The 12,199-nt window shown below is 41.2% G+C and overlaps 1 protein-coding gene across 8 annotated transcripts in view; it reads right to left on the bottom strand.

The window, feature by feature from the left end:
* Positions 1-12,199, bottom strand: part of LIPA (lipase A, lysosomal acid type) — a 38,300-nt gene that overhangs the window by 23,418 nt on the left and 2,683 nt on the right. For all 8 annotated transcript variants that reach the window (XM_081556078.1, XM_081556102.1, XM_081556122.1 and 5 more), the window contains exons 2-3: positions 11,181-11,292; positions 8,149-8,266 (exon numbers count right to left, since the gene is read on the bottom strand). In XM_081556078.1, coding sequence (XP_081412204.1) covers positions 8,149-8,266; positions 11,181-11,291 — 229 coding nt within the window. In that variant the 5' untranslated portion in view covers position 11,292. The remainder of the gene's footprint in view (positions 1-8,148; positions 8,267-11,180; positions 11,293-12,199) is intronic.

Here is a 12,199-nt window from a genome sequence, read left to right as displayed (position 1 = left end):
AGGAAAGAAAAGAAAAAAACAAAAAAACAGTGCATACTCAAAGCTACAGATTTTCCAGTAGTCACATATAGATGTGACAGCTGGATCATAAAGAAGGCTGAGCTCTGAAGAAGTGATGCTTTCAAATTGTGGTGCTGGAGAAGACTCTTGAGATTCTTTTGGACTGCAAGGAGATCAAATTGGTCAATCCTAAATGAAATCAACCCTGAATATTAACTGGAAGGACTGTAGCTGGAGCTCCAATACTTTGGCCACCTGAAGTAAAGAGCCAACTCATTGGAAAAGACCCTGATAGTGGGAATAACTGAAGGCAGGAGGAGAAAAGGGTGACAGAGGATGAGATGGTTAGACAGCATCACTAACTCAATGAACATGAATTTGAGCAAACTCCAGGAGGTAGTGGAGGACAGGGAAGCCTGGCATGCTACAGTCCATGAGGTCGCAAATAGTCAGACACAATTTAGCAACTGGACAGCAACAACAAATTCACACACACAGAGATACACCATGTGCACCTCCCAGGGCACAGCCTTAATTAGAGCTGACTATGTACCCACGATGGTGCTAGACCATTTATGTTACTCTTCCCACGTTATAGATGGGGTCTCTGAGGCATAGAAAAAAAGAAATAATTTGCCCCAGGATGCAGATGCAATTAGGATATGGTGGAGCTGGGAACTGTGTGATCACATGACATTAAAGCGTCCATTATCTCCATGCCAAACTGCCTTTCTGCTTTCCATGCCCTTCTCTGTTACCACAGCCTGCCTTTAAACAGAGGTGCCGTGCCTCTGAGCTCAGGAGGATCCTACCCCCCTGCGGTCATCATAAAGTGCAGATGCTTTGGTCAACCCAGGCCCCAGGAGGACCAGGACTGCACTAGCAGGCACACTAAAGCCCTGGACTGGAGAGATTATCAAGTAATCAGAAAAGGTCTGGGCCCTCCGAGAGCTCACAGTCTAGTGGCAAAGCCCGAGATTACAAGCATCATCACCCACATAATACACTATTATTTATTGTCTTAACTGTCTTAACTGCTGTGAGGGAAACACACAGAGAGAGCTATGAGAATGTGTAGCCAGAGGCCTGACTGGGTGTGAGTGGCTGGGGAATTCCTCCCTGATGCAACACTGAGGTTAAACAGGAGGAAGACAGGAAGCACAGGGAAAGGAGGGGTGCTGAGCCAAGCATCTCCTCTTTCCACTCTGACTCTGCTCCTGGCCCCATTCTGCAAATACCAAAGAAACTGCTGTGCAGCTGACACTGCCTTGTGGCACTCAGTTAGGCAGAGGGTCTGAACACAGCCCCAAATCAGGGTTGATTTCATTTAGGATTGACCAGTTTGATCTCCTCATCAAGGTCCAAGGGCATGAGCACAGAGAGCCAGAGTCAACAGGTCCAGGCACTGACTAATGGCCCTACGTCTGTCCAGTGTCACCCTCGGGGGAGGAATTGCATCCCAGTTAATCAAGGCCTCTGTTTAGCTTGGTAGGGCACTGCATTTTGGAAATGATTTCCTTAGGAACCACATATAAGAACAAAAAATTCAGAAATTGGCTGGAATCCTAAAACATATAATCAAAATTAAAAAAAAAAAAACCCACAGGCTATGGCCTTTTCCTGCAAAACCTAACTCACAAGTCAGGTTGTGAATTTTCAGTTATAACTCAAAAAGTTCAATGGGCAACCCCTGAGGAGTTTTGCCAAGGCAAAGTTCAGACAGCTTGTTTCTTCATGAAGACAATTACACGCCAGAATGCACTTCACTCATCAGGCCAGTAGAACCACTGCTTTTCAGATATGAATGTTCCACTGTTGGCGTTTTATCTGATGACCGCTTTAGTTTACAGTTCATTTAGCAGTTAAGCAGGAAGTAAGTCTGCCTTACTGATATTGTTGCTATTTTACCTATTTGGGACAAGGCCTTTATTTCTGTGTTTTAGCCAAATAAAATAAATATTTTGACTCTCATAGATTCAACTTGCTCAATACTTATTAAATACATAAAGTCACGTACTCCTGCTCAAAGAACACTGAACCTGGAATCAGACTGGCTGCGGCACTAGCCATTGATGTAAAGCAAATCCCTTTCCCTCATTGAACCTAACTGTCTTGCCCAGTAAAATGAGGGTGTGCTGCTCTAGAACCCGGGTTCCCAAACCCTAGGATTTTACCTTGGAATCCACTAGGGAGTTATGTTAAAAATGCAAGCCCTCCAAATCCTTGGTTCAGGCAGGACTCTGAGATCCTTCTAGTGCCAGCGTCCTGTGACTTTCTGAAATAAGGCTCAGCAGATGAAAATATAACCACTTCCCTCTGAAGGATGAATTTCTGAATTTCAACTCCCTTACAGAATTAGTGTGAAGGAGGGGGAGCTCAACACTTGAGAGAGAAGGTTGTGTAACACAGAGAAACAGCCCACACATGCTCTATGGGTCACCAAGAGCTTTCTAAATACACATTTCAAGCCGCCTAATTAGTAGAGGTCTGACTAGGCAGGTAAATGATTGTCTAAATCAGGGGATTCTCCACTGGGTCCATAAACTCTCTGCATCTGAATATAAAATCTGCATGTGCACAAGTGTCTATTTTATTTTACTTGAGAGAGGATCTGTTGCCTTCATCTCCTTCAGAATTCTGGTTCTGATGCCTGCCAGACACACCTCTAAATGAGGCCAGCCACGCAGACAGTATGGCCTCGCTGGTTGCTGTGAAGAATACAAAGGTGACAAAGATGCAGCCTCTGCCTTCAAAAGGTGGCTGCGGGAGGGACTGGGGGGCGGGCTAGAGAGAAGCACGCAAACAGAGTAAGGAAAGGACCTCAAGAGGGCTGTCAGCAAGACCTTTGGGAGTTCAGAGGAAGTGGTTTCCTTCCTGCTCAAGCAACCAGGGAGAGTGGGCAGTTAAGCTGGGTGGGGCTGCAAGGGTGGGGAAAAAAAGTGTTTTTAAGGACGTGTAGAAATGAAGATGGTAGGCACGGTGATCACCATTCCAGCGGGTTGACTCACCAGCTGAGGCCCAGAGAGAAATTAGCAAAAGGGGAATAACTTGTTTGGATTTGAGAGTGTGAAAGAGTGCCTCTTTAATACTTATAAACTGATACAACTTCAACGATACCATTTGCGATTTGGCTATGGTGCCAGTTTAAATCTGTGCCAACGAGAAGTGAGAAATGTTTCTTAGATGATGGGTAAACATCAATGGTTCTCAAGAACTCCTCATAAACCGGATGAAAGAGATAGTCTATCCCATTCTACAGAAGAAGACACCATAGACAGCCTATCCTACAGCTGTAATCACTAACTTGGGGAATCATGAAGTTCTCTGCACATACCCAAGATGAACTTCAAAAATCCACTGCTATACAAAATGACGGTGAATAGTACAGACATCAGCCAGGACACAACATTAAGGAATGGTGCTATCTTTATTTATCAGACTCATGAAGATTGCTGAATGGCAGTATCATATGGCAGTATCATATTGGGCTATAAGAAGCTTAATCCTGCAGAACTACATAAGATGGATGAGAACAAGGAGGTTGGCAGAAAGGAAAGCAGTTGACATGGTAGAGGAGCCATGCAGCCAAGGCCTGTGATAAAAATCTTTTGATGATCCCCAAGTGAGGCTCTACATACAGTCGGAAGGGGCCACTGAGGGATTGAAAGACGCTCACCATGAAGCTTTAACTAAGGTTCCACAAGGAATGTGGTATCTATAAATAAGTAATGGAGGTGGCATTGGCAAGATGAAGAAGGGACAGGCTACCCACTCCAGTATTCTTGGGCTTCCCTGGTGGCTCAGACAGTAAAGAATTTGCCTGCAATGCAGGAGACCTGGGTTCGATCCCTGAGTTGGCAAAATCCCCTGGAGGAGGGCATGGCAACCCACTCCAGAATTCTTGCCTGGAGAATCCCCATGGACAGAGAAGCCTGGTGGGCTACAGTCCATGAGGTTGTAAAGAGTCAGACACGACTAAGGGACTAAGTACAACCCTAGTCCCCTCACAGAAACTCCAACTTTGCAACCATCTATAGAAGGGTTGTTAGCATCTCTGAACCCAGGCGTTAAGGTTATAGCATCACAACAGAACACGAAAACTGAGAGGAAAAAAAAAAAAAAAAACTACACTAAGAAGGGTAGGGGCTTCCCTGGTGGCTCAGTGGTAGAGAATCTGCATGTCGATGCAACAGACATTGGCATGCAGGTTCAATCTCTGATCAGGGAATATCCCACATTTGGCAGGCAGAGCAACTGAGCCTGTGTGCTACCACTACTGAGCCTGGGCTCTAGAGCCCTCGAGCCCCAACTACTGAGCCCCCTCACCACAAATACCGAAGCCTGACCCCCCGAGCCTGTGCTCAGAAAAAAAGTGAAAGCCAAAGTGAAGGTCACTCAGTCATGTCTGACTCTTTGTGACACCATACAGTCCATGGAATTCTCCAGGCCAGAATATCAGAGTGGGTAGCCTTTCCTTTCTCTAAGGGATCTTCTCCACCCAGGGATCGAACCCACGTCTCCCACATTGCAGGCAGATTCTTTACCAGCTGAGCCACAAGGGAAGCCCAAGAATACTGGAGTAGGTAGCCTATTCCTTCTCCAGGGTCTCCTGCATTGCAGGCGGATTCTTCACCAACTGAGCTATGAGGGAAGCCCACAAGCCACTGCAATGAGAAGCCTGTGAACCACAACTAGAGAGTAGCCCCTGCTCATCCAACTAGAGAAAAGCCCACACAGCAACAAAGACCCAGGAGGGTCAAAAATAAATTTTAAAAAAAAATTATTTTTAAAAAAAAGAAGAGTAGGAAGAACAGCTTCACTTCATTCTCGATAAATGAATTATGTTCTAATGGATCATGTAATGACTTACAAATAATACAGATATATGGCATTATTTTCTTATGTATTAAAAGCATTAATTTCTTAAAAGATAAGAAGAATGAATAGCCCTATTCTTGTTTTGAAATTCTTTCTCTGTTTCAGATTCTGAGTTTATTTCAGATGGCCAGGTAAGCAGTCACAAGAGCATAAGGTAGGGTGGTGGCCTGGCAGAGAGGAAAAGGCTGAACGGAAGCCATGTACGTGGGAGCCTAGAGAGGACTTGTCAGCTCCTGGAGGATGGGAGTCAAGAGTGACTGTGCAGTTTCTGGGCCTGGTCATTAGGACAATGAGGGTGTTATTAACAGAAGAGGAAGTCAGGAGAGGAAGCAGCATGGATGAGCCACCTTCCAATTGGGTGTGAAGGATTTTATGTCTTCTTTCTGTCTATCTGGCTTAAAAAAGCCAAACTAGCATCACTGACAACACTGCTCCAGGATGGGAGTGAAGGACAGGGCAGAACCTCAGCTCCATGCTCAGCCTTGGTCCATGGAAACGCAAACCATCAGAGAAGCACCTACGCAATTCGAAGGAGAATCACAAACTCCTTTAGATAACTGACCACCTTCACAGATTGCTTCCAGACTAGTCTCTGAGCTTAGCTAGCAGCAGGTGTTACATACACATCACTGATCCTCTACAGGGAGGCCTCTTCAGAGCAGAGGAAAAGGGCAGGGACTTGATGCTATGACCAGACTTAGAGTACCTTCAATCTGTTCCCATTCTGAAGACCAAAGATATCCACTGCCCCAATCCACATATCTGTGCCAAGGAAAAAAAAAGGAATCTAACCCATACAACTGGAGAGAAATCAAGACTAACAGGGAACTTTGAGATCATCTCAGGCAATCGACTGTTTTTAAAAATGAAGAACCCAAGATCTACAGAGGTGAAAGCACAAAAGTACTTATGGGCAGAAAGAATTCCCCCGTCTCTTCTTCCTATCACCTGAGAGCAAGTCAAGAAGGATGCTCACTTCCTAGGGTACAGCAATTTCACCTGCAGTGGTTGAGATAAATACCATAGGAAGGCATCTGGTACTATTTACCTTAATTGCTATAGGAGAGAAAAGCCTGGAGGTGAATATGGAAAAAGGAGGCACATTCTCTAAGCTTGTTTTCACTGAGGTTTTCTGTATCTTTTAACAATGACTCACATTTCTAATTATATTAGTCAACTAGCCACTTTTAAGAGAAATAGTATCAATACATATCTTTCTTTATATTGAATCTGAAATCTGTATACAAGGTTCACTTTAAAATTAAAAAAGAGGAAGGAAATCAAGATCATATGTTCACTCTGAAATGTGTTGTGTGTCTTGAGCAGAAGAGAAATAGAAGCTCTTGTTGTAACTCATTTCTCATTTGTAACATACATTTAAGAGGATCTATAAATCATAAAACTCTCAAGAGTCAGAAATTAAATTTCAAAAAGAGCACTGGACGTCTTCACCAGGTAACATCATCAAAAGACTCATTATGGCTAGAATTTATGGGAGAAAAACATAGATAAATCAGATTTTATTAAGAGAAAAATAGACAATGATATAAAGCTCAATTAACACAGAGGGCTTTTAAATTCACTTTGAATAAAAATTTTCTACTCACATAAAATTTTGAAGAAGACACAGTTATCCATTTACCCCACTCCAGTACTCTTGCCTGGAAAATCCTCTGGACAGAGGAGCCTGGTAGGCTGCAGTCCATGGGGTCGCTAAGAGTCGGACACGACTGAGCGACTTCCCTTTCACTTTTCACTCTTATGCATTGGAGAAGGAAATGGCAACCCACTCCAGTGTTCTTGCCTGGAGAATCCCAGGGACAGGGGAGCCTGGTGGGCTGCCGTCTATGGGGTCGCATAGAGTCGGACACGACTGAAGTGACTTAGCAGCAGCAGCAGCACCTTAGTAGCCTAAGGAAAGTTTCTAAAAACAAAAAGTATTAAAAAAAAAAAATCTATATCTAGAGAGACAATTGACTAAGGATCAGATCCTTATTCTGATGTCTGTTCAGTAATTTCAAGAAGTCTATCTAGAAATTCCTCAATCTGCACTGGAAACCACAGTTTTGCTTGAGTTATGAGATACAGAAAAAATATGCATATATTTTAAGCCAAAGCTATAAGAACTTTCAAGTATTCCTAATAAGCATAGTTACCAGAACAAGACCACATGGGAAGTAATTTAACAATATCTGGGTCTTCCCTGGTGGTTCTGATGGTAAAGAGTCTGCCTGCCAATGCAAGGAGACTTGGATTTGATCCCTGGGTTGGGAAGATCCCCTGGAGAAGGGAATGGCAACCCACCCCAGTATTCTTGCCTGGAGAATTCCATGGACAGAGGACCCCTGAGGGCTACAGTCCATGGGGTCGCAAAGAGTCGGACATGACTGAGCAACTAACACGCACACATCAAAATCACAAATCCACATATCCTCTGACCTAAAAATTCTATTTCTGAAAGTGTATCTTATAAATAAATTTGCACACAAACAAGGTTATTTACAGCAGCAGCATTTGTTAATAGAAGAGTAGAAATAGTCCAAATGCCACTAAAGAGAACACTCGCTAAATAAATCATGACGGTTATACAGTGGAATACTATGTATTGGTAGAGATGAATGATAAATGTTCTTTGTACTGTATGAAAAATATTCAAAATAGTAAACAAAAGAATCCAAGAAACAAAAATGTGCATTATATGCCACATTCTAAATTAAAAGACAAGCAGGGAAAATAATAATTTATGTTTGTTTCTAAAGAGACTTTTTTAGAGACAAAGAAATTTAAAATAAAGAAATTTTAGAAGGATACATAAAAAAACTGGGGAGGTAAAGAATGAAATAGGAGGGAGGTATTTTACTGTATAACTTTTTATTCTCTTCAATTTTTGAACTATGTGACATTACCTACTCAAAAAATTAAGTAATTTTCAAATAGCAAGAGCTATCTACTTAATGTTCAAATCACTTTATTAAATAAAATGCTTCCTTATAGCAATGAGATATTTTAGAATATTCTCAAACAAACCTGACCTTTGAATCTTTAAGTGAAAATGAAATTAGATGATTCTTGTCCTTGCTTCTTTAAAAGAAGTGTTTTTACATACCTTGCATAAATGTAATATGTTGAGTACTTTGGTCTAAAAGACAATCCCATTTCAATGTTTTCAAGTTAAATCTGAACTTGTGACTGATATAAAAACCAGCCAAACTCCAGCAATGCAATTAAATTTTCAGAACTTTCCCATGTCACCACTGAAAACGCCCATACCTTTGTCCGAACGGTTTTTCCTCCCATGGGGAATTCGGTTAAGGCAAAGAATATACCCATCTGCTGTCACAACCAGGTGTTCCTCACTAGGGAATCCCCAGTGAGAGATAATTTCACTCTGTGGAGCAAAGAAGACGAAATGTCAATGACCAAGTTTTATTTAAGAAACCAATCATTACTGAAATTTTAGTCTGCTCAATCTAGTAGCCAGTCTCCATCACAAGAATAAATCCTCCACTTGTTTTACCCCTGCATTCTACTCACAGATGCTTAGTTAAACCTTGGTTTCACCATACTAACATGTTCTGCACCAAGTGTGCCTTATTTTACCACAGCTTTGGGCTTCTTTGGTTCTATCCTGGCTCCCTGGCACAAATAAACACTTCTTTCTTTTCTAAATATGCCAGTTAATTCTGCAATCTACAATTTTCCTTGTTTCAAGAGACCTCATCCTGGGAAATGAGGATAAAAAGTATTAATCTGTTTTTAATCAATGGAACAATAAATCTACACTAGAATGTCAAGGTAGAGTTGAACAAGATAACATGATACAGACCCAGAGAAAATCACTATCTTGTATAGCTTAAACTAATGCAATGCTATATGTCCATTACATCTCAATAAAACCAGGGGGAAAGATGAAAAGGAATAATGATCAAATTCACATAAGGAAAGATCCATGGGACAATTAGGTATTCTTTCTTTTTTTGTTTTATTGAGGGAATGCTCAAACTACTGCACAATCGCACTCATCTCACACACTAGCAAAGTAATGCTCAAAAGTCTCCAAGCCAGGCTTCAGCAGTACATGAACCATGAACTTCCAGATGTTCAAGCTGGGTTTAGAAAAGGCAGACGAACCAGAGATCAAATTGCCAACATCCACTGGATCATCGAAAAAGCAAAAGAGTTCCAGAAAAACATCTACTTCTGCTTTATTGACTATGCCAAAGCCCTTGACTGTGTGGATCACAATAAACTGTGGAAAATTCTGAAAGAGATAGGAATACCAGACCACCTGACCTGCCTCCTGAGAAATCTGTATGCAGGTCAGGAAGCAACAGTTAGAACTGGACATGGAACAACAGACTGGTTCCAAATAGGAAAAGGAGTACGTCAAGGCTGTATATTGTCACCCTGCTTATTTACCTTATATGCAGAGTACATCATGAGAAACACCAGACTGGATGAAGCACAAGCTGGAATCAAGACTGCCGGCAGAACCATCAATAACCTCAGATATGCAGATGACACCACATTTATGGCAGAAAGTGAAGAAGAACTAAAGAGCCTCTTGATGAAAGTGAAAGAGGAGAGTGAAAAAGTTGGCTTAAAGCTCAACGTTCAGAAAACTAAGATCGTGGCATCTGGTCCCATCACTTCATGGAAAATAGATGGCGAAACAGTGGAAACAGTGGCTGACTTTATTTTTTGGGGCTCCAAAATCACTGCAGATGGTGATTGCAGCCATGAAATTAAAAGATGCTTACTCTTTGGAAGAAAAGTGATGACCACCTTAGACAGCATATTAAAAAGCAGAGACATTACTTTGCCGACAAAGACCCGCCCAGTTAAAGCTACAGTTTTTCCAGTAGTCATGTATGGATGTGAGGGTTGGACTATAAAGAAAGCTGAGTGCCAAAGAATTGAGCTTTTGAACTGTGGTGTTAGAGAAGACTCTTGAGAGTCCATTGGACTGCAAGGAGATCCAACCAGTCCATCCTAAAGGAAATCAGTTCTGAATATTCATTGGAAGGACTGATGCTGAAGCTGAAACTCCAATACTTTGGCCACCTGACGGGAAGAACTGACTCATTTGAAAAGACCCTGATGCTGGGAAAGGTTGAAGGTGGGAGGAAAAGGGGACGACAGAGGATGAGATAGTTGGATGGCATCACTGACTCAACGGACATGAGTTTGAGTAAACTCAGGGAATTGGTGCTGGACAGGGAGGCCTGGCGTGCTGCAGTCCACGGGGTCACAAAGAGTCGGACACGACTGAGCGACTGAACTGAACTGATAATTGATGTTTAATATAAATTTCAGGTATACAACACAGTGATTCATAATTTTTAAAGGTTAAATTCCATTTATAGTTATTATAAAATATTGTCTATATTCCCTGTGCTGTACAATATATCCTTGAAGCTTATTTAATTTACATATAGCAGTCTGTACCACTTAATCCATTAGGCATTTGTTAATTAGAAGCTCAGTGGCATACAGGTAACTCAGATATCCAGAAGACAACGTAAATAAGTGCTCGTGATTCTCTACCACAAATACTTGAAAGGATTTAAGTTTATCATTCTTACAGAAAAAAATTAAACAGGAAAATGCTTTTAATTTTAAAAAAGCTTAAAAAGAATCAGGAACAAGAGATAAAACATAACCTTAAGACCCTGATAACAGCTTGCACTCTCTTGACTGATTATAAATTTATCAAAATCTCTAAGGCTGCCTGATTCTTCAGTTGTGTCACTGTTTTAAACCTGCTGTTTTCTGTAGCAATCTATACTTTCCTGATATTTTATGCCTAAATATAGTATCTCCAGATTTAATTGTTTGCTTAAGATTAATAACTTTGAAATGTTTTCATTACTTGAGGGATTATTTGTGCTTATTTGTTCTATCAAAATTGTTTTCAGATACTTTGATTTTTGTACTGAACTATGAACATTGGTAATCTGTCCTTGTTCAACACATTCAGTATTAACATTCTTCGGAAGTTTTAACATTTTTTTATTGTTTAAACAAATTCAGCAAGATTTAAAAATGAAATGAATGTCTAAAAATATCACTTATCTTATTAAAAAGTATATCATTTCATCAGTCAAAAGAGGTTTGTAAAATACACATTACCTAGTGGGTAAAGTCCAGCTAACTAAACTGGAGATTCAGAGAACATGAAAAACATAATGAGATATAAAGAGAATGGAGTTGGTAGCTTCATGTAGCTATGTAACTGGATTTCGGAAAATAACATTGATCACAGATGCGTTTTAAGAAGCAGATGCCTTTAAGAAACTTACCACATTCATATTTGTTTCGGGATCCACAGGTGTCTGCTTCCATCCAGATGCCTGGGAAGGCAGGGTCCCAAGGACCAAACAGACCAGCGAACCCCAGAGCCACATTTTCATTCTGTATAAAACAGTCTGTTGTTATTTGCCCACACCAATTTTACTACACAAAATTACATGGGTAAATAATGCTCCCATACAAGGTTCTGAACCAGTTTACGTCAGGTAAAAGTTAGGCAAAGGACAAATATGGAACAAATGACTCAAGCCACACCTCAAAGAAAAGATTCAGGAATTCTTTCTAACTGGGAAACCTCCCACCCACCACCCTCAGTTAATTTCTGATACACGGAGCCCAGAACACCCACCCACCTCCTCAACACAAAGTTAAACATAATATTCCTAGAGCAAGAGTGGAAGAGAGGACTCAGAAGAGAATATGTTGATAAAAGGGAAGATCCCCAAAATTCCAGAGCCTGTTAACCTCCCACCTTTTTCTCTCTGTTATTTAAATGTTCTGAAGTTCAGCTGATATGAGCTCCTACTCTCGCTAGTTATTCACTTCCCTTCTTGCACAAAGTTACACGTTAGGATTTGAATTTGTCACCCAAGGGGAAAAAAGTGAAGTGAAAAAAATAAGAGAGCTTGCAGAAGAAATAGAAGGAAAGAAGATTGCCCCTCTCTGCTTCTGAGACCCTCTCCAGGGATCAACACAGACCATATAGTTCTAACAGTGATGGCACAAAATCACAGCACAGCAAAGACCTTGAGGATGGATATTAAAGGCAAAATGAAGTGACTCTTCCAAGGACACACGATGGTTAGAGGCAAAAGTGGGACTACAGCCCCAGCCTCTCACATATTTGAAAATAAATATAGTCACTTCAAGATATGAATGATGGCAGACGAACAGACAAGGAAGTTGTGGCACATATATACAATGGAATATTCCTCAGCTATAAAAAGGAACACATTTGAGTCAGTTCTAACAAGGTGGATGAAACTGGAGCCTGTTATACAGACCAAAG

The sequence above is a fragment of the Giraffa tippelskirchi genome, chromosome 2, assembly GCF_054371585.1.
Source record: "Giraffa tippelskirchi isolate mGirTip1 chromosome 2, T2T-mGirTip1v1.2.pri, whole genome shotgun sequence".
Taxonomy (NCBI): domain Eukaryota; kingdom Metazoa; phylum Chordata; class Mammalia; order Artiodactyla; family Giraffidae; genus Giraffa; species Giraffa tippelskirchi.
The sequence above is the reverse complement of the archived record's forward strand: the minus strand, read 5'-3'. Positions and strand labels throughout refer to the sequence as shown.